Consider the following 23661-nt stretch of genomic DNA (forward strand, 5'->3'; position numbering starts at 1 on the left):
TCTGCAGTTTTATAACCCAAAGAGAGAAAGTTTGGAGGAAAATCTCCAGCCTTGTGATGCAACAGCAGCCTCCTGTGATGCCACGCTCATGAGAGTTTCAGGGGAAGCTTTTGGTCTGCACTTTTCTAGTTACTTTTTCATGGACAAATACAGGTGCATCTCAATAAATTAGAATGTCGTGGAAAAGTTCATTTCAGTAATTCAACTCAAATTGTGAAACTCGTGTATTAAATAAATTCAATGCACACAGACTGAAGTAGTTTAAGTCTTTGGTTCTTTTAATTGTGATGATTTTGGCTCACATTTAACAAAAACCCACCAATTCACTATCTCAACAAATTAGAATATGGTGACATGCCAATCAGCTTTTTCCACGACATTCGAATTTATTGAGATGCACCTGTAAGTTCATTTGTGAGTGGTGCACTGTGCAGTGTATAGTCAGTTGGGAGCTGGGAATGACATGAGTTCCCATAGGATGAACGGATCACTTCTCTTCACTTCGTGTTTTTCTTTATCTCCTGTTTTTTTTCATTTCTTTCTTTTTTTTAATGGCCTGGCTTTCACTTTTTCCAAATTGATTATTGTTTATTTTCAAAGGGCTTTTTCATTCAAATAAATGCAGACAGTCTGTGCATTTGTTTTAAAAGCTTCTAATATTTTGCAGGTATATTGCTGAACTATGAATTAATTATGAATTATATTAAATATGAATTAATTTGGTTCTTTAATTATTTAAGTTAGTACTTTAAATTTCTTTTAATTATTATTTATTTGTAACTTTAACTAATATATTAAACATACATTTTATTAAACATACTATTTTCTGTTTTTTTGTTCGTTTTGTTTTGTAAATGCATTGCTCCATGTCTAACTCTGAATCCATTGTGATTTTATTTCAAACCTAGTAGGCTTTAATGTAAAGTGTGTAAATTGTGTTTGTAGTGTCTCTGACCCGTGTAGTGGTTAAAAAACCGAAGAGATAAGTTTACATGTGCAACAGTTAGTTTATCTGATGAATTTGTGCCGTTTGTTTATATCAACATGCAAATGTAAGACATGTATATATTTCAAACAATGAAACAACTCAATTTAACATTCATCTCTCACATCATTGATTATAACTTTTTGTCTAAAATGACCCATGCTATAGAAGGCGTATGGGAATATAATCTCTCTGTGTGGCCATCCGGATGGTCTTGTGACTGAGAAAGAGTGAGTAGCATGACATTTAAAAGCAAAGAATATTTTTCTTTCTTCTTGGAATTGGAGGTCGTGCCTATTTCTCTTTAGGTGGATGACTTTTAAAGGGGTTTAGATTGATTACCCTGAATATTCCACCTACAGATTAATACCCTGAGCCATTTAGACAGAAACACACAACTCACTCTCTGTGTGTGTGTGTGTGTGTGTGTGTGTGTGTGTGTGTGTGTGTGTCCTCTATGTAAATTCTGTTATTTTATAGGTCAGGCCTTTCCTGCTAAAGTAGAAAAGCAAACCTTTCTCTGAGAGGTGACTGCACAGCTGCCAGTACCGCAAGATTGATTGCCAAAGTATGCAGTTGTCAGACAGGTAGAGGGAGAGGAGAGAGACAAGCTGGGGAGAAAGGGGGAGGATCCAAGAGATTGCTTCGGCTGGGAAGGAGTGAGAGGGAGAGATCGGAAAACAAGGAGGAGGGTGGAATCGGTTTTCGGCAGCATAAATGACTGAAGATGGCCCGGTCCATGGAAGGCTTATTTCCAATCATGGAGTGAGGCCTCTTCACCAGCTGATGCCTGCTTCAATTTTGTTCTCATCTCAGGACGCCGCGAGCTGCTCTCTTCTCCTTCCATACAGACTCGTGCACACTCAAATTAGATTCCAAAGCAGGTCGCAATATCACAATTGAGCCAAAGAAGAGGGCTTTCACATGCACGGCGTGGGGGATGTTTTTGGAGGTGTGTGTTGTGGTTACAGCCCGGCTGGTGTTTGTTTTTGTGTGTGTTTGCAGCAGGGTCCTGTGTCAACTTCTTAAAGTGCCGTTTGAGTCCGTATGCCACGAGAGAATTTGATTTGTCTGTTTGTGCAGATATCAGAGATTCAATTTGACTTGTGCGATATGCTGTGCACACATTCACAGGTCCGTGAACTCCTTGAACCAGATTGCCTCTGCGGTTATTTGATGTTGCAGCATCCATTCTGCATCATTTCACCTCTAATGGTTATGGGCAATTGGGTAATTTTTGACCTCAGAAGATGATTCTTGTGAATGTTTAATTATAGCGCTTGCAGTCTCACTCATGCTTTTTATTCTTTCACACTTTTCAGCACAACCACTTCATGTACAGACTCTACTCGTATATTTTTTAGTATTTCAGTATTTTTAGTATTAGTATTTAATTTGACTAGATGCAGTGATACAAAACATTGTGGTAGATGTGTTTAAGTTTATTCAAAGTTTAACGTGAAAATCTCACGATGACTTCAAACGTCCCGTTTCACATACTTCTGACTACTAAGGGAAGGGACTAAATGTGCTAAAGCTAGCAGTAACACATTAGGTGCATTTAAAGAATCATTTGTAAACTTGTTTCATTTCAAATCTTACTGACAATAAATATGTGGTCTCAGCAAAATTTCAGTCAAATTTCACAGGCAGAAAACGTCCTGTAATGTATATTCTACTGAACGCGAGTTGAGGTTGAGAACCCAAGTGTAGTTTCATTAATAAATGTGAATCAGATACAGATCAACCAAAATCAAAACCGTGACATGGACTGGAATAGACTCGACCTGACCTGACCTGACTTGAACATTAACAGACTAGACACAACTCACCAATAGCGAGTTACAACAACAAAGCTAGACAAGAGACAAAGGAAACAATAATAATAATAATAATTCATTACATTTATATAGCGCTTTTCTAAGTACTCAAAGCGCTTTACATTGTCAGGGGGTATCTCCTCATCCACCACCAGTGTGCAGCATCCACCTGGATGATGCGACGGCAGCCATAGTGCGCCAGAACGCCCACCACACACCAGCTTATTGGTGGAGAGGAGACAGAGTGATGAAGCCAATCAGTAGATATGGGGATTGTTAGGAGGCCATGATGATCAGAGGCCAATGGGCAAATTTGGCCAGGATGCCGAGGTCACACCTCTACTCTTTTCGAAAGACATCCTGGGATTTTTAATGACCACAGAGAGTCAGGACCTCGGTTTAATGTCTCATCCGAAGGATGGTGCTTGTTGACAGTATAGTGTCCCCGTCACTATACTGGGGCGTTAGGACCCACACAGACCACAGGGTGAGCACCCCCTGCTGGCCTCACTAACACCTCTTCCAGCAGCAACCTAGTTTTCCCAGGAGGTCTCCCATCCAGGTACTGACCAGGCTCAGCCCTGCTTAGCTTCAGTGGGTAACCAGTCTTGGGCTACAGGGTGATATGGCTGCCGATGAGCACAAACATGAGCGCTTTCTGTACGCAAGGACTAAAGACTAAGAGTAATCAATACAATGAACCAATCACAAGACAGAACTGAAATTCACCTGACAAGACAATGTACACTCTTAAAAATAAAGGTGCTTCACGATGCCGTAGAAGAACCTTTTTGTCTAAATGGTTCCATAAAGAACCTTTAACATCTGAAGAACCTTTCTGTTTCACAAAAGGTTCTTCAGGTTATGAAAAGGTGAGAAAGAGATGGTTCTTTAAAGAACCGTTGACTGAATGGCTCTTTGTGGAACCAAAAATGGTTCTTCTATGGCATCGCTGTGAAGAACCTTTTGAAGCACCTTTATTTTTAAGAGTGTACCATTGAAAACATGATGCATGAAGCCAAGGAATCACATGACAAGATCATGCGAGGGGCTCAGAGAGTCACATGACAAAACAGTAGTCATTATTATGACAAACTTAAAAATATAAGAAATGAAAACCTGAACATAAACAAAACCTATAACACCCAGCTGGGTTCACTGTTTATTTTCAGTAGTGTAGTGAGGCATGAAGCCAAATCCTTCAAATTTCAAACCGATGCAGTTCTCTGATGGTCAGCGCAGGGAGTCTAGGTGAAATCTGCATTTGGGAATTTTATTGCCTTCACGTGGTTCTAGTTTGGGTGGATCCCTATTCAAATCACTGGATTTCACCTGTGAAAATACAGACAGTAAATTTGACAGCACCTTAATGATGCCACTGTATTATTTGCATACTGAATTATGATTGGTCTTTATTGCACATTTTGTGGCAAGTTCTACTTTTGTCCTTCATGAAAATGCAGTTTGCATAGTTTACTTCTTTTTTTTTTTTTTCTCAGAAAAAGAGGCAAGGAGAATTGTTGTGCAATTTTAGGTTATAAATGCAGCTTTTAAGGCCGAATAAAGGTAGGCAAATTGTCCTAAAAGAAAATTGTTTGAATTCCCGAGCTCAGGCTGAGAAGTGAACAATGCAAAACTCTGCTTCTCTTTGCCTCTTTTCTTTCTTTCCCTCTATTCTTCCCCCTCCCTCTTTCTCGTTCTCTCTCAGACTTCATCAGTGGTTGCCAAGGTATCTGTGTGGGGCAGATTTAAATTCTCAGCTGCGCTCCGAGGCCAATTTGTTATCCTAACGGGAGCCAATCAGAATACAGGTGCCCGCAGCTCGCTGAAGATTTATGGGCCCTCTCTCTGCTCGTGCCGCATGCAGATCAAATTCTGGATATGGTGCAGCAATCCCAGAAACATAATTAGAAAAGTTTTTGGAGACCTTTGTTTAGACTACCCATCGCCCAATAGTTGGATTGCAGGAGGAGAATGTGGAGAGAAGCAAAGTTTAACAAAACTGAACAAAGTGTGATTCAGGTCAGGGAGAAACTTGTCTCAGTGAACTGTCTGTTCTCATGCTGGGTGTTTTGGGATGTGGGTGTTCCAAAAAAGAAAAAGCAGTTAAAAAAGTATTTTACTCCTATTACAGCATACACATAGAGGTATTTCATGACCGCGGTCACTTACCTGTCTTGATAGGCGCTGATGTTGGTTATTTAAAGTGGAAAAGTTATGTATATAATGAGGGTGTCAATCAAGAGGCGTGTGGGCAGCGAGTGTGAGATCAGACAGTTAAATGAGGGATAGATCTGGAAATGGAAAGTTAAAAATGAATAAATAAACACTGGAGTCTGACAGTAACTACATGTTTGGTGATGAGGGGTCTTCTGGGGCTGTCACAACTAATGAGTGGCAGGGGCTGTTTTCAGCAATGCATATTTAACAGGGCTCAGTGACACACACACACACATATAAAGTGAGAACACACACCTGTCTGACTGAGACATGGTCATTAATCAGCTCTTGCACACGACACATACAATGACCTCAACAATGACTTCATCAGCGCCTGCAGAGAACTTACAGAAAGTACCTGAGCTTATCTCCTTTCTTTGTCTCATTTTGTCCTCTTCTCTTCTCGTCTTCTCTTCTCTTCTCTTCTCTTCTCTTCTCTTCTCTTCTCTTCTCTTCTCTTCTCTTCTCTTTCTCTCTCCTCATCTGTTCTTGTCTCATTTTGTCTCCTTTCCTCTTCTCTTCTCTCATCTCCTGGCCTCGCCTCATGTCATCTCATCTCATCTTCTCTAGTTAATTTGTTTCATCTTCTCTTCTTGTATCCTTTGTCCTCTTTAGTCTCCTCGCTTTGGTTCATCTCTTCTTGTCTCATCTCCTCTCATATCAGCTCATTTCATCACTTGTCTCGTCATTGTTTCTCTTCTCATTTCTTTGCCTCTCCTCACTGACCCTTCTCGTCTTGACTCCTCTATTGTCTCTTTAGGTCTCCTTGTTTCTCTTCGTCTCATTGTGTATCATTTTATGTCCTCTTCTCTCATCTGATATCCTCTAGTTTATTTAGCCCATTTCCTCTTCTCTTGTCCTATCTCCTATGTCCTTACCTCTTGGGTTCCTCTCATTTCTTTATTTTATCTCATCTTGTCTCATCTCTTCTGGCCTCACATCATCTTGTCTCATCTCATCTCCTCCCAGCTCTTTTCCTCTTGTCGTCTAACCTCTTGTCTTGACACCTCTCCTGTCTTCCTCTGCTCTCCTCATCTTATATCATCAGGTCTCATCTCAACTCATCTCAAGCTTTTTTCTCCTCATCTGATCTCTTCTATTCCAGTGCCTTTGTTTCGTCTTTGTTTTCTCTTGTCCTGTTTCCAATGTCCTCATCTCGTCTCCTCACATTTCCTTATTTCCTTGCTTATTTCCTCCTATGTCATCTCTCTCTTCTTTCCACATTTTCCATCATTCCTTGTCTCCTCTCAGCTCCTCTCCTCTTGTCATATCACCCCCTTTATCTCCTCTTGTCTCATTTCTTGTCTCTTCATCTGGCTTCATATTGTTTTGTCTCCTCTCAATTCGTTTCCTCTCCTTGTCTCCTCTCCTTCTCTTGTTGTTCTGTCTTTCTGTGCTCCTCTCACTTCCTGTCTCCCAGTAAATAAGTCATGTTCCTCCCTCAGATCATTATGTCCCTGGTTTCTCAATCCCCGTGGACTTTGAAAAGTGCAAAACTGCCATTATCTTCAGACTGTCCTCTGCATAACCCCACCCTGTCAGCACTCCTTTTTTGGGCTCAATCTGGCCTCTCTTTATTTCCTGTCCACCCCCTGGTCTGGCCTCATTTCTCTCTCTCTCTCTCACGTCTCCCATCATCTCAGTTGGCTTCAACTCTTCCCCCAGCTTCCCTCCCAAACAATGCTCGACATAAATCACTGTCAATTAAGCACGCCGTGTAAATCATGCATTTTAATTTAATTTCACAATTAAGCCACTCCATCCGCATTCGGCTTCCCCTTACCATCCCAAGATGAAATGAGCTTTCAATAGAGATTCAGTCAATAGCTATGAGTTACACTTCAACTCGAGCGCACGCGCTTTCAAAATGACCTTAATTAATTTCCCTCCGTCACCCCTGTCAGCTGGCAAATTAGTGGCTGCAACCTTCTGCGTGGGTAAAAATGATTTGGCATTTAAGTGACTGACTTGACCTTGCGAGTCGCCCGACTTCAGACAGTGGCAGAATGACACGGAGGCGGCCCACAGGAAGCGAAGCTGTATTTTTAGACGTGCACTTCGGCTGCCTTCCTGTCACTCTGCTGCTCATTGCAGGCCTGATTACTGCCTACCTGTAACCTGCAAGCTTCCCTTTACAGTTTGTGCACGGTCGCACCTGACAGGAAGATGCGAAGGGAGACGACGCGGGTTCAGATAAAGGCATGAAGCTGGAGGTGGAGGTATCGCCTGTGGCATCACACCATCAATTGGGGAAGCGAGAAGGGCGGAAAGAATATTACAGAGAGCGAATGTGAATACGAAGAAATGCGAGATTCCGCTTTTTTCTGCTGTTGACCGAGCTTCCTGGTTCATGCACACAATTATTCAAGCTCTGCATGTGTTTGTGCACTACTGTGTGTATGTGTTATACATGCGTGTGTGAGTCAGTGAGGCCTAAGGCAGTGTAGATGTCACCTTCAGCTGGGGAAAAACAGCTTTGTTATGTAAAGCCACCACGTGGAATCCTCCATGTGGCTTCCATTCATTAAACTGCTGCATTATTATCATTTATTACCATTCATTACGTTTATCAACCTGCTCTCACTCTCTCTGTCTCTCCCTTAGTGGCTTTTGAGAAGGACAGACCTCTATCTTTTTCTTTTGTATTTCTTCTGAGGTTTATTTTCCCTATAGGCTTCTGGCGAGAGACAGATGTGGTGGTTATGGAGTCATGCCTTAGAGAAGTGTGTGTGTTTTTTTAAGGCATCAGATATTCTTAATAGGACAAATTAAATGTGAGAACTAAAGGGGTGTCTTTGCTGTGAGTGCTGGTATACAATCTACCAATACTGGTATTTTTCACTGTTTGTTTAACTCCATTTGTCTGTGTTTGTGTATTTCAGACATATTGTAAATCTGTATATTAGTGGTGGAGATTTGTACTCATTTCACCTGTAGGTGGCGACACGTGACTGTGTTTATGAGTGAAGTAATTGACGCATATATGCAAGTGATTCCTTCAAAAACACTGATTCCTTAGGAAGGAAACAAGTGACTGTCTTTGAATGAGTCATTGAATCATTTACTCAACTTCCATCAAAAGCATTGATTCATTCAGGAACAAAACAAGTGACTGTCTTTGAGTGATTCATTTAATAATATTTATCTTAAATTAAAACATTGGCTGAAATAGTAAGCATATTCTGCTAGTATGCTATTCTAAATATACCCACTATCTTTATGAGTGAGTCATGAAATCATTGATTGTCTAACTCATTCAAAACAGATTCAGAATGAAACAAGTGACTTTATAAATGAGTCATTGAATCATGTAGTCAACTGATTCATTTTAGCCTGCTGATTCATTCAGGAACAAAACGAGTGGCTGCCTCTATGAGGTAGTCTTTGAATCATTTACGTAAATGATTCATTCAAAAACATTTATTCACAAACCAAAAAGTGACTAGTTATGAGTTAGTAATTGAATTATTCATTCAACCAATTTCTTTTTAAACACTGGTATATTCAGCAATGAATCTAGTGCCTTACTGAATTAGGAAAGGCATACTACCATAACACTCTTTCTATTTCTTTGTTTAGAACTTAAATTTTAGACACAATGCTGCTAGTTTTCTCTATAATGTGTAATATGTATTGTAATACTGTCAATATTCTGTAGTAGTATCTGGTCATGTTCTCTTGTGTAAATGTACAGAATTTAAGAGTGCACTGTATGTGCACTGTAGGTTAAAACTTAAAAAATCCCTCGGTGATGGGTTCGTTAGGCACTGACCCCAGTAGTCCCATCAGGCCAGATTCCAGGGGGGTTCAGTCTGTCCATCCATGGGTGAGTGTGCGATGTATGGGGATAGGCCGATAAGAGATGGGGGTAATGGAAGGGCTGGAGCACGACGGAACAAAAATCAGCTCTGGAAATGGAATCCACCGCTGGAACGTGTCCAGAGATATTGGAAGGCATCTTGTGGAAAGAGGCTATTAAAGATCACAGGAGTGAGCAGCCTGTGGCCGTTTCCCTTGTAGGTTAGAGGTATGAGGGACGGATGTATCTGGGGGGTAGGCTGTGGGGGCCGGTCCAGAGACAAGCCTCTAAGGCAGATACCTGACCGCAGAAAAGCTCTCAGCCTCTCGATTTGGTCTTAATAGAGAACGGGACCTGATAAAACATGACAAACCCCACGACCCTACGCTAATCACAACAGCAACGTGACCGCAGCTAATCCATTTTACACTACATCTCTTTTTAAAACTGCATCCGTGCTGCTGGCGCGACCAGGCTTTGTGTGAGACTAAAGTCCTCATTTGCAGGGCAGGAAACACCAGCATGGGGCTCAGAGCATTAATTAACTGCTAAATTATTTAAGTACAATGCTAAATTGTACAAGTTTCATCAATAATCTATTGTAGCATTAAGGCTATGTTAGCGAGTATCACCACTAATGAGAGCAGCGCAGAAGAGAGACTGGAGAATACCAGTGTGACACCAGAGAGACCGCTCTGACACTTACTTTCCGAGTGATATCATTTCTTAAAGGTAAAGCGTGTCATTTTTTTCCGGTGTTAAATATCAATAAATATTAATCCTGTCATCATTTACTCAACCTCCTGTCTGACTTACTTTCTTCCTACTGTGCACCGCAAAGAGAAAACTGACTTCTGATGCAGCTCTCATTCTCACTTAAGCATATTCAAAGTTTTTATTAAAATACCTTTTTTAATGTATTTAATTATTTTTATCTACTTATTTTTTCCATGTTGTTGTTGTGTGGCTTCAGTAGACTTTCTATATAGTTGACAAGTCATACAAACTGTTTGGTGCTTTTAAGAGGATTTTTGACTTTTTTGTGTTTACTGTATGCATTCATTGTAAGAACAGTGTCTACTCTTTATATATTTTTATTTTTCACAGATAAAATACATTCAGAACAACATAATGGTGCTTAATTTGGGGCGAACTGTCTGTTTAAAATACATTTAATTGTTTAACCTGCTACCTAGGTGTCACAAATTCATTTTGTCACAAATATTTGTTGTTGTCAGAGTTTTTGACAAATATATTTTAAATTTAGCAAATATTTTGTAATGTCATTATTAATTTTAGTCAGTTTTACTCTAATGCAACATTAATCTTTTAATGTCAAGAGACAACGATTTTTATCAAACAAACTTTGAAGGACGACTTCTATAGAATAGAAAAAAAAACATTTTAATCACAAGTACAATTAAATTGTCTTTTATATTTATGTATATACAGAATCAATTATATATATATATATATATATATATATATATATACAGTGGGTACGGAAAGTATTCAGACCCCCTTCAATTTTTCACTCTTTGTTATATTGCAGCCATTTGCTAAAATCATTATATATATATATATATATATATATATATATATATACTCTATGATGGATTTTATTTAATGTTTGTATTTATTGTATTGTATGTATTTATGAAATGTTGAATCTATAGCCTGTAAAGCTGATATGGCAAAAAAAACTTGAATAAAACAACTAAATTGGCACAAGTAAACTAAAATGGCAATTTTAGTCTACAAAAATATTATTTTCATTCAAAAAATGTGTCAAATTTGTAGCATTTTTCAAAAATGTACAACACATGGAAGTACAACAAGCAAAAACTGTTACACCTTTATTATACAGTACTATCTGTGGCAGCCCTGAGCACCCATAATGACATGAGATTCTATGAAAAAAACTGAGCTCATGAAATAATAGACTTCTACCGATAAATAAATAAAAGAGACCGAAAGAACGAACGAACGAACGAACGAACGAACTTCTATTTGCTTCAACTTAGGGCAGAATCAGCTGTTTGCCCAAACAATGGAAGGCAAGGATAGCAGGAGTGTTTTGGAAACAATTCTGTTTTAAATCTAGTCAGGGGTAAAAGTGATTCATGAGGCATTTGTTAGATCTTTCAGAATTGCACACCGTAGTGAAAAACATTCTGTGGAATCCTGCCAGACTGTTGTTACATGGCTCTGTGGTCTATGAACTGCATTTATGATGTTTTTGGAAGCTTAACGCTGATTATCTCTGAGTGTGTTCTGTCTCACGGTAGTCTCTGTGCTGAGGCTGGATATTAACAAATCACGTCCTGTTTGTCTGCGCCAAGAGTCCGTTTATGAGGCTGTAATGATTAATCTCACTGTGAAATACACAGCAATATCCTCCTGTCTAGATTTTTTCTTTTCATCAGCTTGACGGAAATGACCCCGTACCAGAAAATCAAACCGCTGTGGATGGTCTCAGTGAAGTGTGTGTCTCTGTACAGTATGTGTTTGTTGTACCTGAAAGGAGAGGAGACTTTTGAATTATTGAGTGACTTTGTTGTGTAAGTGTCCCTCGGTGGGCCGGGACAGGCCTGCGGTGCCGCGTGTTCGTGTGCCATATGCACACACTGCATACACTGTTTACTGCATACACTCTTTACTGCATACACTGTCCTTCACCCCCAACAAGCGCCTGCGACACTCAGCGGTCAACACAACACACATGAACACACATGTACCTCAGAGCTTAGAAAGGGGGGATGCAGTAAAGAGATTTGATACCAGGGATGGATGTGACCTTCCACGTGTGCTTGAAATACTAAAAGCGCTATTTATCTTTCTCTTTTCTGCAGGCATTTCCTGTTTAAGACCTCTTCAGGGACCACGCCTCTCTTTAGCAGCTCATCTCCGGGTTACCCCCTGACGTCCGGCACAGTATATTCTCCTCCACCACGACTCCTACCCAGGAACACCTTCTCCAGAAGCGCCTTCAAGCTGAAGAAGCCGTCCAAGTACTGCAGCTGGAAATGTGCCGCCCTGTCGGCGATCACTGCCGCCGCCCTGCTGGCCATTCTGCTGTCCTACTTCATCGGTAAAATACCTCATTCTTTCTTTTTTTTTTGTCTGTAGCCTTTCAGTGAGCTTTTTATTGACTGTGATGTACATCTTCCATCTGTTAAGTCTCTCTTTTGGATCTCTTTTTATAATCGATTGAGAGACTCATTTAGGCATTATAATGAGCACTTATATCTGTACAAACACTGATTCGGTGATAGCAATAAGCAGATAATTGAATTCCACATAGAGATTAAGTAGGCTATTCATCATTAGTTTGTGTGCGTGTGTGTGTACTGTATGTGTGTGCATATTTTATCTAGATGCTGCTCATTATTGAATGTGCCTGAGGAGAAATGTAGAAATGCTACCTAACTCATACTGGGTGATTTGTGACTAGAACTCACCAGTTACATTGTTAAGATCGAAATTATTAAAAGCAACGTTTCACCTTGTGCTTTATGCATCTAAGCTGCACAGCTGGCTTTAACCTGCGTATTTCTTAAAAGGACTCTAATTATTATGGAAGTACATTTCAGCCACAGGGATGGAGAAAAATATAATAAAAACATAAGGTAACACCACTTTACTTGAGGCCCTTATATATATATATATATATATATAAAGTATTTTAATGCATTAATTAGGCTTTGTAATGCATCATATGATCTCATGAATAATTGTACATTAAAACACATGAGAAACAACCAGGAATCTGCAAATATTATAATGCATTTTAAGTTCAGCACAGTTATTTATGAAAAGATATAAGACATTACAGTGTACATTATAATTACCTTTGTAATGCACTATGCATAAAAGCTTCAAGTGTTACCAAAGTGGCATTATGATATGTCACAATTTTGAAATAATACAGTTACCACAAAAAAATAGTGACAGCTACCATTTAATTTATTTTCTTACATTTGCCAGAGTTCATTTGCAAAGGGTATTTATTTATTTAATTATAGATATGTATAAATCAAGCGGCAACCTTCCGGTCTCTCTCGTGAAGCCAACACGGAAGGGACTTAAACTGCAATTCATCGACTGGCCGCTAGAGGCTGGCTCCAGACTCCCACTTTGAGCTTCAAAAACGCTCTTCAGAAACCTACGGGTGAAGTCACGGACACTTCATCCATGTTTTTATACAGTCTATGGTATAAATGCTAGAATTGTAATGTGTTACAACAATTCCACAGCCGGGCTCTCGCTTATTAATCAAAGATGGAGCAAGACCTTCTTAACAGCTAGTTTATTTAAGAATTAATTGAATAAAGGTGGAATGAGTGAAACTCACTATTGAAGGTACTAATTGTAATCAGAGGACTGCTTTAATCAGAGGATTTTGTATTATTTTGTGTTACTAGTCCAGTTTAAAATTTCATATTACTAATCATGTAAACTACATATACTCATGAATAATTATTTCAGTGTATTTACAACGTGCTCGTTATCCATGTCAACCTAAAGACAATGTGGGCCTCTGATCGTGGAGGACACTTTAAATGCAAAGCACTGCCGTGAGTCTTTAACCCTACACTGCGCCCGTGAAGGACACGCTTGAGGGTGTTATTATTTTCAATAAGGCCTCTCTGGTTTCGTGTTTTGTGAGTTTATGCTAACGTCAGTTATCGGGTAATGGAGAAGCGGTGGCCTTCTCCTCGCACCTCACGGAGCATCGTAAAGGACCCCCAGTGGAGAACAGAAATGAGTCCTCGCTCTTCACACTGGATGAGTTTAATACTGAGGGTGTGAACAGCATGAGAACGCAAGAGAAAATGAGAAAAGGTACACTCTCAATGAACATCAGAGAGAAAGTGAGACAAGGATAGAGACACAAAAGCAACATAGACAGACAAAAGCGGACACAGAGGTAGAGGTTGGCTTTCTGTGGCCTCTATTAGAAGCACACCTGGGCTGGGGAGTTTTGCTCTGGCAGGATGCCTCAGTCCCATCTGTGTCTCTATTTAAGAGCCCCAAGCAAGGGGCAGATGTGTCACACGGACCCGCGCTGCCCCTCTTCACTCTGGGGACCCCGCTCAACAGATGGGGCAGTCAGCAAGTGCAGGAGTCAGCACAAACGCCCTTGTTCTTCCTGCCTGCGTCGCTGTATGTGTATTCAACTACCCATCTGGCTTTCCCAAGTCCTTCAGTGCTCCACGCTCTTTTGTGCTGTCTGAAACTCAGCTCACAGATAAAACCACACAGATATCCACTTATTGAAGCTGGGGAAGGTTCAAAAAGTGTGTGGACACTGAAGTGATACTTGAAAGTGCCACTTAAAAAAAATATATTATTATTATTATTTAAATTTAAATTGTAGTATATTTTAAAATGTAATTTATTCTTGTTGATTTTTTTTTCAGTAGTCAGTGTCACATGATTTGTGATATTTCTGATTCTGATTTTAATATGCTAAATTGCTGTCCAAGAAACATTTCTTATTATTATCAATCTTGAAAACAGTTGTGCTGCCTAATATACATATATATATTATTTATTGTAGAAACCATGATGCATAATTTGGATACATTTACAGGATTCTTTGATGAATGATATGTTCAAAAGAACAGCGTTTTAAACATCTTTGCTGTCACTTTTTATCAATTTAATGCATCATTGCTGAATAGAAGTTAAAAATAAATCTTCCTGGCCCCAAAATTTTGGATGGTAGTGTATGCATTATACAACAATACATAAAATTAAGTGCTATTTATTTTAAAGATGAAAACAGCTCTTTCTTGTTTTGTAATGATACTACTAAGTGTGATGATCTACATCTGTGGATGAATTAAATTGAAGGTAATTTAAAAAAGGAATTAAAAAGTTGGAGTTAGCATCATTTGTTTGCATATGCCACTGATGTGTTATGTAATGTATGCATTTTTAATTATTACTTAGTGTCCAAACACTTATCGAATAGTAGTGACTCAACAGCCGTATATTGTTTGAAAACAGAGGTTGCACTTTGGTTTGAACAGGATTCATTCGGTGAATGTGTATTCACTTTTCTAAAGGTAATTCTAGCTGTACTGTCAGCAGTATTCAGTGGATGGAGGTCTTAACTGCCAGAAACCGACCCTGCTTAAGCTCTCTGACAGTGTGTTTATGGACGTGTTCACATTTGTGTGCTTGTTTGTATATTAGTGCATCCCCACAAACAGATAAATGTGCCACTGCAGCATTTTCCCCAACACAGAAGTAGCTGCTAGTCTGCTGAGAGCTGCCCAATCTCCCTGGAAATGGAGGGAACGCACAGGGGAGAAAAAGAAGAAGCTATTTTTATTTCCTCATCTTTTACTGGAGGCCTAAAAAGACTCCTTTTTGCTTCATTCTCTTTGGGGATGGATAACTGTCCCAGAACGGCACCATAGCCCCTGAAAGCCCAAATTCAGCACCAGGAGAGGAGGACTCACAGATGCTCGAACTAACACATTTCAGATCCCTGTGGCTTACATTCACACACACACACACACACACACACACACACACATGCAAACACAGGTGTGCAGAGCAGGTCTCTATGAGGAGAGGAAAAGAAAGGAGAAAAAATAAGATGGGAAGAGGAGATGCAAAGAGCAGTGTCAAGATGAGATGAGACAAAAGAAATAACCTGATAAACAAGACCTGATAATATGAGGTGAGATGAGACAAGAATAGTCAAGATGAAATACAGTAAGATTAAAGAAAGGGATTAGGCAAAATATCACAAGATGAGACCAGCAAGAATGAAACGTCAAAATTAGACAAGATGAGAAAGATTAGACAAGATGAGATGAGAAGAAAATAATTAAAGTAAAAAATAAGAGAAAAGGGACAAGACAAGATGAGCCAAATGAGAAGAGACACATCAATATGAGACAAGAGAAACAGTAATGAGATGAAATACACCAGATAAATTGAGACAATGGAAAGAGATGAGACAATTTAACACAAGATGAGACCAAATGAGAAGAGAGACACCAAGATGAAACCAGACAGAGATGAGATTAAGTGTTAATAGAAGTGTTGAGATGAGACAGAAATGAGTCATAATAACACACGATGAGAGGAGAAGTGTCAAAATGAGATAAGAGTAAAGATGAGACAAGACGAGAATAGACTGAGACAAAACCAGGGAAAGAGATTAGACAAAATAACCCAAGATGAGGCCAAACGAGAAGGAAAACGGTAAGATGAGACAAGAGAAACAAAGATGAGATGAGGGGAGAAGCATTGAGACCAGATAATATGAGTCAGTAGAAAGAGATGAGACAAAGACAAGATGATAAAAGAAGAGAAGCATTAAAGTGAGAGAACAAAATTAGAAAAGGGCTCAAACAAGATGAGATCAAACGAGAAGAGAAGCATTAAGATGAGACCAAAAGAGAATGAAATGAGACAAATGAACACAAAATGAGACGAGAAGCATCAAAGTGTGATAAGAAAAAAAAAGAGACAAGACAAAGAAAAAAACAGAATGAGAAGAGAAGAATAGTGTCAAAACAATGTCAGGAAGAGATATGACCTGATGAGAGGAGACCAGGGAAAGACATTAGACAAAATAACACAAGATGAGGCCAAACGAGAGGAGAAACGTCAAGATGAGATGAGATGAGAAGCATTGAGACTAAATAATAAGTCAATAGGAAAAAGAAGAGACAAAATAATACAAATGAGAACGGAAGAGAAGCATTAAAGTTAGAACAAAATGAGAAAAGGGATCAAACATTGCAAGGAGAAATAGATATGAGACTAAAAAGGATGACGAGAGAAGAAAAGTGTCAAAAGATAAGAGCACTGAGTAGAAATGAGACCTAATGAGACGAGATGAGAATAGACATGATGAGACAAATGTACAAAATAGCTCAAGATGAGGCCAAATGGGAGGGAAACAAGAAAAACAGATTAGATGAGAAAAGAAGGGAAGCATTGAGACCAGATCTGATGGGTCAAAAGAAAAAGGTGAGACAAAATAATGAGAACTAAAGAAAAGCATTAAGCGATGAGGATGAGACCACCAGATGGGACCAAACGAGCAGAGAAGCATCAAGATAAGACGAGAGAATGAAATAAGCATTAAAACGAGAAAGAGAGTGAGCACAAAATCAGAAGAGATGCGGCAAAGTGACATAAGACGAAACAAGAAATGATGAGACAGAAAAAAAAACAGGATGAGAGGAGAAGAAAAGTGTTGAAACAAGATAGAGAGCACAGAGAAGAGACTGGTTGCATGCATTCATGACATCACTCTCGTCACTGTGTTGTGAGGCTGCTGCAGCAGGGATAGGGTTGCTAGGATACAGGTGAGCGGTCCTGATGCAAAGAGAAACAGGTCTGTCATCATATGTTGTGGAGAAGACAAACGCTCAGCAGCTCCCTCGCGGTCTCGTCTGCGCTAAAGACTGCTTGATTCATTGGCCCAGAGTGATCAAAGAAAGGAAGAAGGAGATAGAGGGAGAGCGGACAGGGGCAGATGGAATGTGTAACAGAGATAACAAGGTTTAGACTCCATCAGGCTACATGCTGATTCCACAGGCTGCAGTCTGGATGGCTCAGAGCCCGGTGAGGAACAACACAGCGTCAGATCAGCAACAGGAAGACGACGACTCACTTATATGGCACACTGACATAACTAAAAGAGCTAGATACACTAACGCACTAAATACACACAGAAGACAGGTTATACTTACTTGCTGAGAAGGTTGTGAAATATAAGTAGACCATTTTCTTGGATTGTTGGTCCTGGAGCAACATCCATCAACAATCAGATTTTAGGGTGAGGGTCAAGGGTAAGGAACCTTGAGCAACATTTTATCATTGCCTGCTGATTTTAGTGTTATGTCGAGATAAGGCACAAGTTTTCTTTCTTTCGTTCCTTTCTTTTCTTTTCTTTATTCCTTTGTATATTTTTATTTTACTTCATAGTATTTTGTATATAATTTCATTATTAATATTAAATGACAAAATTATTAATAGGATTTTTATTTGTATTATTTGCATTAGATTTATATATAATTAATATAAGATTATATATTTATTTCATATACAATTATTTACAAATGATTCAATTATAAAAGTATTTAATATAAAATGTTATTTATTACAAAGTATAGTTTGTGTTATTTAGCATTTTAGTTATTTAGCTATTTATTATTTAGTGGTATATTTTGGATTTGGGTTAAATTTAATTATTAAGTCATAACTTTTAAAATAAAATTATGACATTTATTGTAATTTATCATATCATCAATTATTACATTATCATACAAATGTATTTATCATAAAATATATCATACATTTTTAATGACAGTATTATTAGTATTTAATAATTCATTCAATTATTAGACATTTTTAATTTAAATTATTATTAACAAATTTATTGAATTATGATATATATTCATATAAATTGTTACATTTATTATAAATTAATTTATACAAATATATTTAGTGCAAAATATCAAAATGATTTATTACAAAGTTTTTATTTATTTATTTATTTATTTATTTGGGATCTCACATTATTAAATTTAAATGTAATTATTATTAAATTATCATAAATGTCAATATAAAATTACATTTATTATAAATTACTATAATATAAATTATTAAATTATTGAAATTACAAATGTATTTATTGCAAAATCTATCATACAGTGCTAAGTACTTTTTTTAGCTATTTTATTCATTCATTCATTCATTCATTCATTCATTCATTTGCATGCGATGCTTTGGCGAAATATACTACATGTACTAGATGTGCCAAGAAAACAAAATGAATGTTGCATGTAATTAGGATTTGATAGGAATTTTGTTCCAGTACCAGCAAAATATGTTGCTCTAGTAACATGTCCTATTTAAAAAAAAATAGCATGCAGAGCTACATACTGCTAGATTACTGTGCGTTTTCAGAGCACATCAGTGTCCTTGAGCTGGGAAAGTTGTGCGTGGGTAAGGCGATAGTGTGGGGTGCGTGTGAGTTCTGTGTCACCTCTGTTTTTGTGCGGATACAGAGGCGGCTCATACATCAGTGAAGACAGGCCGTGCGGTGAGTGTCATAAAAGTAGACAGAAGACAAATTTGCACACTCTCTCTCGCTCGCTCTCTCTGTACCCCCTCTCTCTGTATTTTTAGCAGCATCATCACTTCCCTTCATTGCCCACCAATGACTCAAATGCTCATCGCCACTCTGGGCCGTTGACCTTCTCGCCAGCTGATGCGTGCACCTCCATCCATAACGCAGCGCTGTCTGGAGCGTTACTGAGTAATCACAGCCGCTTACTCTAACCGCATGCTGCAGTGTTGGGGCGGTCTGTGGAGTCAGGCAACGTCCATAAACATCACTCCGCTACCACTGAAAAGACATCGATTGCAGATTTAACTTCATTCGTCCTAATGTAGCTTAAGGGTCTTAAAGAAAACATAAGACAGCATTCATTTCCATAATGTGATGTATTTTGGAGTGAAACAGAATGTTCACTCACCCTCATGTCGCTTCAAAAATACTTTTTTTTTTTTCTAAAGTAGAACAAAAAAGGTGATATCATGAAGAATGTGCAGGTTTATCTTTTTCATTCATTTACAGTGAATGGGGGCTGAAAACATCATGCACTATCATAAAAGATGTGTATAATCTTCCATTCAAAAGTTTGGGGTTAGTAACCTTTTTTTTTTTTTTTTTAAATACCAAGGCTACTTTTATTTGATCAAATATACAGTTAAAACAGTAATATTGTTAAATAGTATTGCTATTTAAAATATTGTTTCTCTTAATAAATTTTAAAATGTAATTTGTTGTGTTGGCAAAGCTGAATTTTCAGTTTTCAGTGTCACATGATCCTTCAGAAATCATTCTAATATGCTGATTTGGTTATCAAGAAACTTTTAATTATTATTATTATTATAAATGTTGAAAACAGTTGTGTAATTTGTGATAAATATAGAATATAAAGTTCAAAGAACATAATTTATTTGTAATGCATGTCTTTTGTGTCACTTTTGATAAATATAATGCATCCCTGCTGAATAAAAGTATATATATAATATATGAAAAATCATACTGACCCCAAACTTTTGAATGGTAATGCAAGTCTGTTTTGTGTGAGGAAGTCATTATTCACTTTCATATGGAGCACTTTTATGATGAAACTGAAGAAGGAAAGTCATACAGGTTTGGAACAACATGAGGGTAAGCAAATGATGACAGATTTTCATCTAAGTTGCAAACAAGATGAAGAGACCCGCTGTGTGTGTGAGCAGACGAGCAGCTTTATCCCACATTGTCATTGTGGCTCCGAGGTGACCTCGGCATGTCATTTCACGGCAGTCATGAGGGACACAGAGACAGTGAGCGAAAGAGGACGCTGGACTTTGACACTGCACCAATATATGGTACATAGGGGACGCGAAGCATATGGCGTGTATGGTGTATTCCTGGTTCGGGAGCAGCAGGAGATGTAGACTGGAAGCTGGTGACTCTCAACAGACTGTTGTAGGTCAAGAGAAGTCACATCAAGGGCAAAGGGACACAAGTTCACTTCAGTACGGCCGACTGGCCCAGCTGGGCGGGAGAGAGAGAGCAGAGAGCTCACACTGGCACACATCAGAGCTGGAGGAGGAGAGAGTGCGTGTGAAGGGTGGCTTTCAACTCCTATCTTCTCCTCCGTTCATCTATGTCCTTGTCGGTTTTGATTGATGTGTTTCATTTCTGGCACGGTGGTCAGCCGATCGCATGCACACGAACTCCCGCTCCAGGGCTAATGTTAGCAGCGGTCTTTGGTCTGTCAGCAGCCGTCCACTGCTGCTCTGGCTGACCCATGTCTATGTATGACTCTTTTCATGTCTATCCCTCCCTGTCAAACAAAGGTCCTTCTCTGAAGTAAAACTTTCACTAACCTCTATCATTGACTGATTGGTGGCATCCAGCAGATCAAGGGCTATCACTAAAAAGGCAAACTGTACGGTCGTCAGCGTTGACCCAGCAATGAATGAGGCTCTTGAAGGTATTAGATTGATTTCGGTTCACAAACTGTTTATAATCACCCATGAGATTTGAGGCGCTCGCTTTCGCTGATATATGTAATCAATGATGCCACATGTGGCGAGTCTGTGAGCCGGGCGTGAGGATGTGTGCCGCTTTAAACTGGAGTTTAAACTGGAGCTAAATATTTCATAGCTTCGAAGACAATGATGCAGTACTGGCATACAAATAAACAATCACAGACATCAAGGATCTGCTGATCTCACAGGAAGAAAAGAGAGATGTGGGAAAAGGAGGATATAAAATATAAGCAGTATGAAAATATATTTAGGAAAAAGTGCTGATATAATCTCACCTGGGATGTGCGTGAGGCCTGGAGCCCTGAGTGCTGGAGACAGTTTTGAGATACGTCAGAATGTCTCATACTGACAGCAGGGAGAGAGACAGAGATGGAGGGAGATGACCATAATGAAGACAGAGAGATAGGGCGAGTGTGTCTATCTCTGTGTGCCATTGATCTAGCTCGTGATTCAGCTGCCTCTCATTTCCTGTCGCTAATGTGAATGGATGAGCCTCTAGGCACAACACACACATACTGCATACAAAAACTGCATGGCACAAGCTCCTCTCTTTGTGTCTTGATAAGCGTGTTTGCGGAGGACCTGCCATTCTTTGTCCCATTCCTGCACTGTATTCAGCTCTGCGCTGACAGACTCTTATCAGATGTGTTTATGGCTCTGTTTCTCATATACACTCTATATCTTTCTCTATATCTTTATATCTATAGCTGTACTCTGTATTTTTCAATAATACTAAGGAGTATGGGTGAATCTCATGAAAACTGTCAAGAATGTCCAGTTTACATTTGACCCCCAAATCAAAAGAAATAGATACATTGTTTGTAAGTTTGGATTGTTGTGGCATTTTTTTTTATCACAATTAAGCACATTTTCCTTCCAGTATTATATATACAGTGGGTACGGAAAGTATTCAGACCCCCTTAAATTTTTCACTCTTTAGACAATTATTATTATTATTATTATTATTATTAATGTTTACATGCCACGGCTTCTAATTTATCCTTACGGTACATTTTTTAACTTTTTTTATTTTTAAACTCTAATACGGTGCCAAAAATATTGTTTCAGTAAACCAACAGACGTCTACAATTAGAATTATTGCATATTATGCAATAATGGGAATGACAAAAAAAAAAAAAAAAAAAAGGCAAGTGTAGTTGTGTGCCCCTAAACAACGTTCAGAAAACCTGCAATCTCGATGAATTGTGACGTGACTATGCAAAACAAATATGGATGGTTCTGAAAATAGTTTATTTTACTTTATACTAATTCTTTAGGTCACACTTTTTTAAGGTCCCATTCTTGCCATTAACAAACAATTAACTATGACTTTTGCTTGTTAATAGTTAGTAAGGTAGTTGTTAAGTTGAGGTATTGGGTAGGACTAGGGATGTAGAATATGGTCATGCAGAATATGTGCTTTATAAGTACTAATAAACAGCCAATATGTCTATAATAATAGACATGCTAGTAAGCAACTAGTTAATAGTGAGAATTGGTCCCTCTACTAAAGTGTTCACATTTTTTATTTTTATAGTTTTTATTTTCTCTGACTTTCTTTTGATTTTGGTGTAACCAGTCTTCTGTGAGAGTAATCCAATACATTTTCACCCAGTGTATTTTACTGTGCGTATGAATGATATATTGAATGCATGTTTGTGTTCAGAACAAAGGGGACGAGTGATGAACAACCTTTGGAGTGCAGGCAATGAGCTTTCAGTTGCATCATTTTGTTGGGTTGGGCCCCTGGAGGAAGTGTGTGTGTATTTGTGTGTTTGTGTGAGTATAGTGCTTCTCTGATGGATTAGGATGCTACTGATGGCTGCTTCACTCATTAACTGTGTATTTGAACTTGCCCCTCTCCCAAGAGACAGAAGCCAAGACTCTAATGAAACACACATACATATACGCAGAGCCCATGGGAATCTCCTGGTGCTTTGTAGTTCAACTTCAAAGCCCTTTGACCAGGCTTCTCATTTGCTGTGGCTCTACCCTACAGCCTCACCCTGTTCCATGTCGCACTCCAGAAACACATTTTACATTTCACATAAACACACACATTTAAACACCTGCCCAACTGAGCTATTACTGGAAAAAGTATATATTTATTCAGGAACATCATCTGTGACTGATGTCAGTTGGCCAGTTATAATCAGTGTTGGTTTATCAATAACATGTTACTCAAACTCATTTTTCATTGCATTACATATTTACTCATTATGGAAAGTAATGTGGTAAAGGGATAGTCCATCCAAAAATCTCAATTTTGTCATTATTTACTCACCCTCATGTTCTTTAAAACATGTATGACTTTTGTGAAACACAATAGAAGATATTATGAAGAATTTTAGTAACCAAACAGTTTTGGTTCCCATTGACTTTCATTTAATTTTTTTTTTTTTTTTCATTTTTGGGTCGACTATTTCTTCAAGTAATTTTCTTACAATCAGTTGACTGAGACGTAAAATAACAAACATGTTACTTTACTTGCAACATTACTTACATTACAAGTTACTTGTAACACGCTTCCCCCCAAACTGATAATTGATTATAGATGAATGTAGATGATTACAGATGCAGTCATTTTTATTTTAGCTTGAAGGAGACATTTCAGGGAAGACTGTATTGCCCTTTGCTCTTTTGTGATAAAAACTATTTGATTTACTGTGTAAGTTTATGGTTCTCAACAGGTTTTGCCTCCTGACCGGAATTTACACTGGTCGAGTGGTGAAACAAACACA

General features: G+C 38.5%; 1 protein-coding gene across 1 annotated transcript in view; it reads left to right on the forward strand.

The window, feature by feature from the left end:
• The window catches only part of LOC107658040 (teneurin-2-like), a 645835-nt gene that overhangs the window by 556017 nt on the left and 66157 nt on the right, over positions 1-23661 (forward strand). Inside the window, exon 12 of the mRNA XM_016446429.1 lies at positions 11677-11915. Within this exon, the coding sequence (XP_016301915.1) occupies positions 11677-11915 (239 nt within the window). The remainder of the gene's footprint in view (positions 1-11676; positions 11916-23661) is intronic.

This window comes from Sinocyclocheilus anshuiensis, unplaced genomic scaffold (genome assembly GCF_001515605.1).
Source record: "Sinocyclocheilus anshuiensis isolate Anshui unplaced genomic scaffold, SAMN03320099.WGS_v1.1 scaffold227, whole genome shotgun sequence".
Lineage (NCBI taxonomy): Eukaryota > Metazoa > Chordata > Actinopteri > Cypriniformes > Cyprinidae > Sinocyclocheilus > Sinocyclocheilus anshuiensis.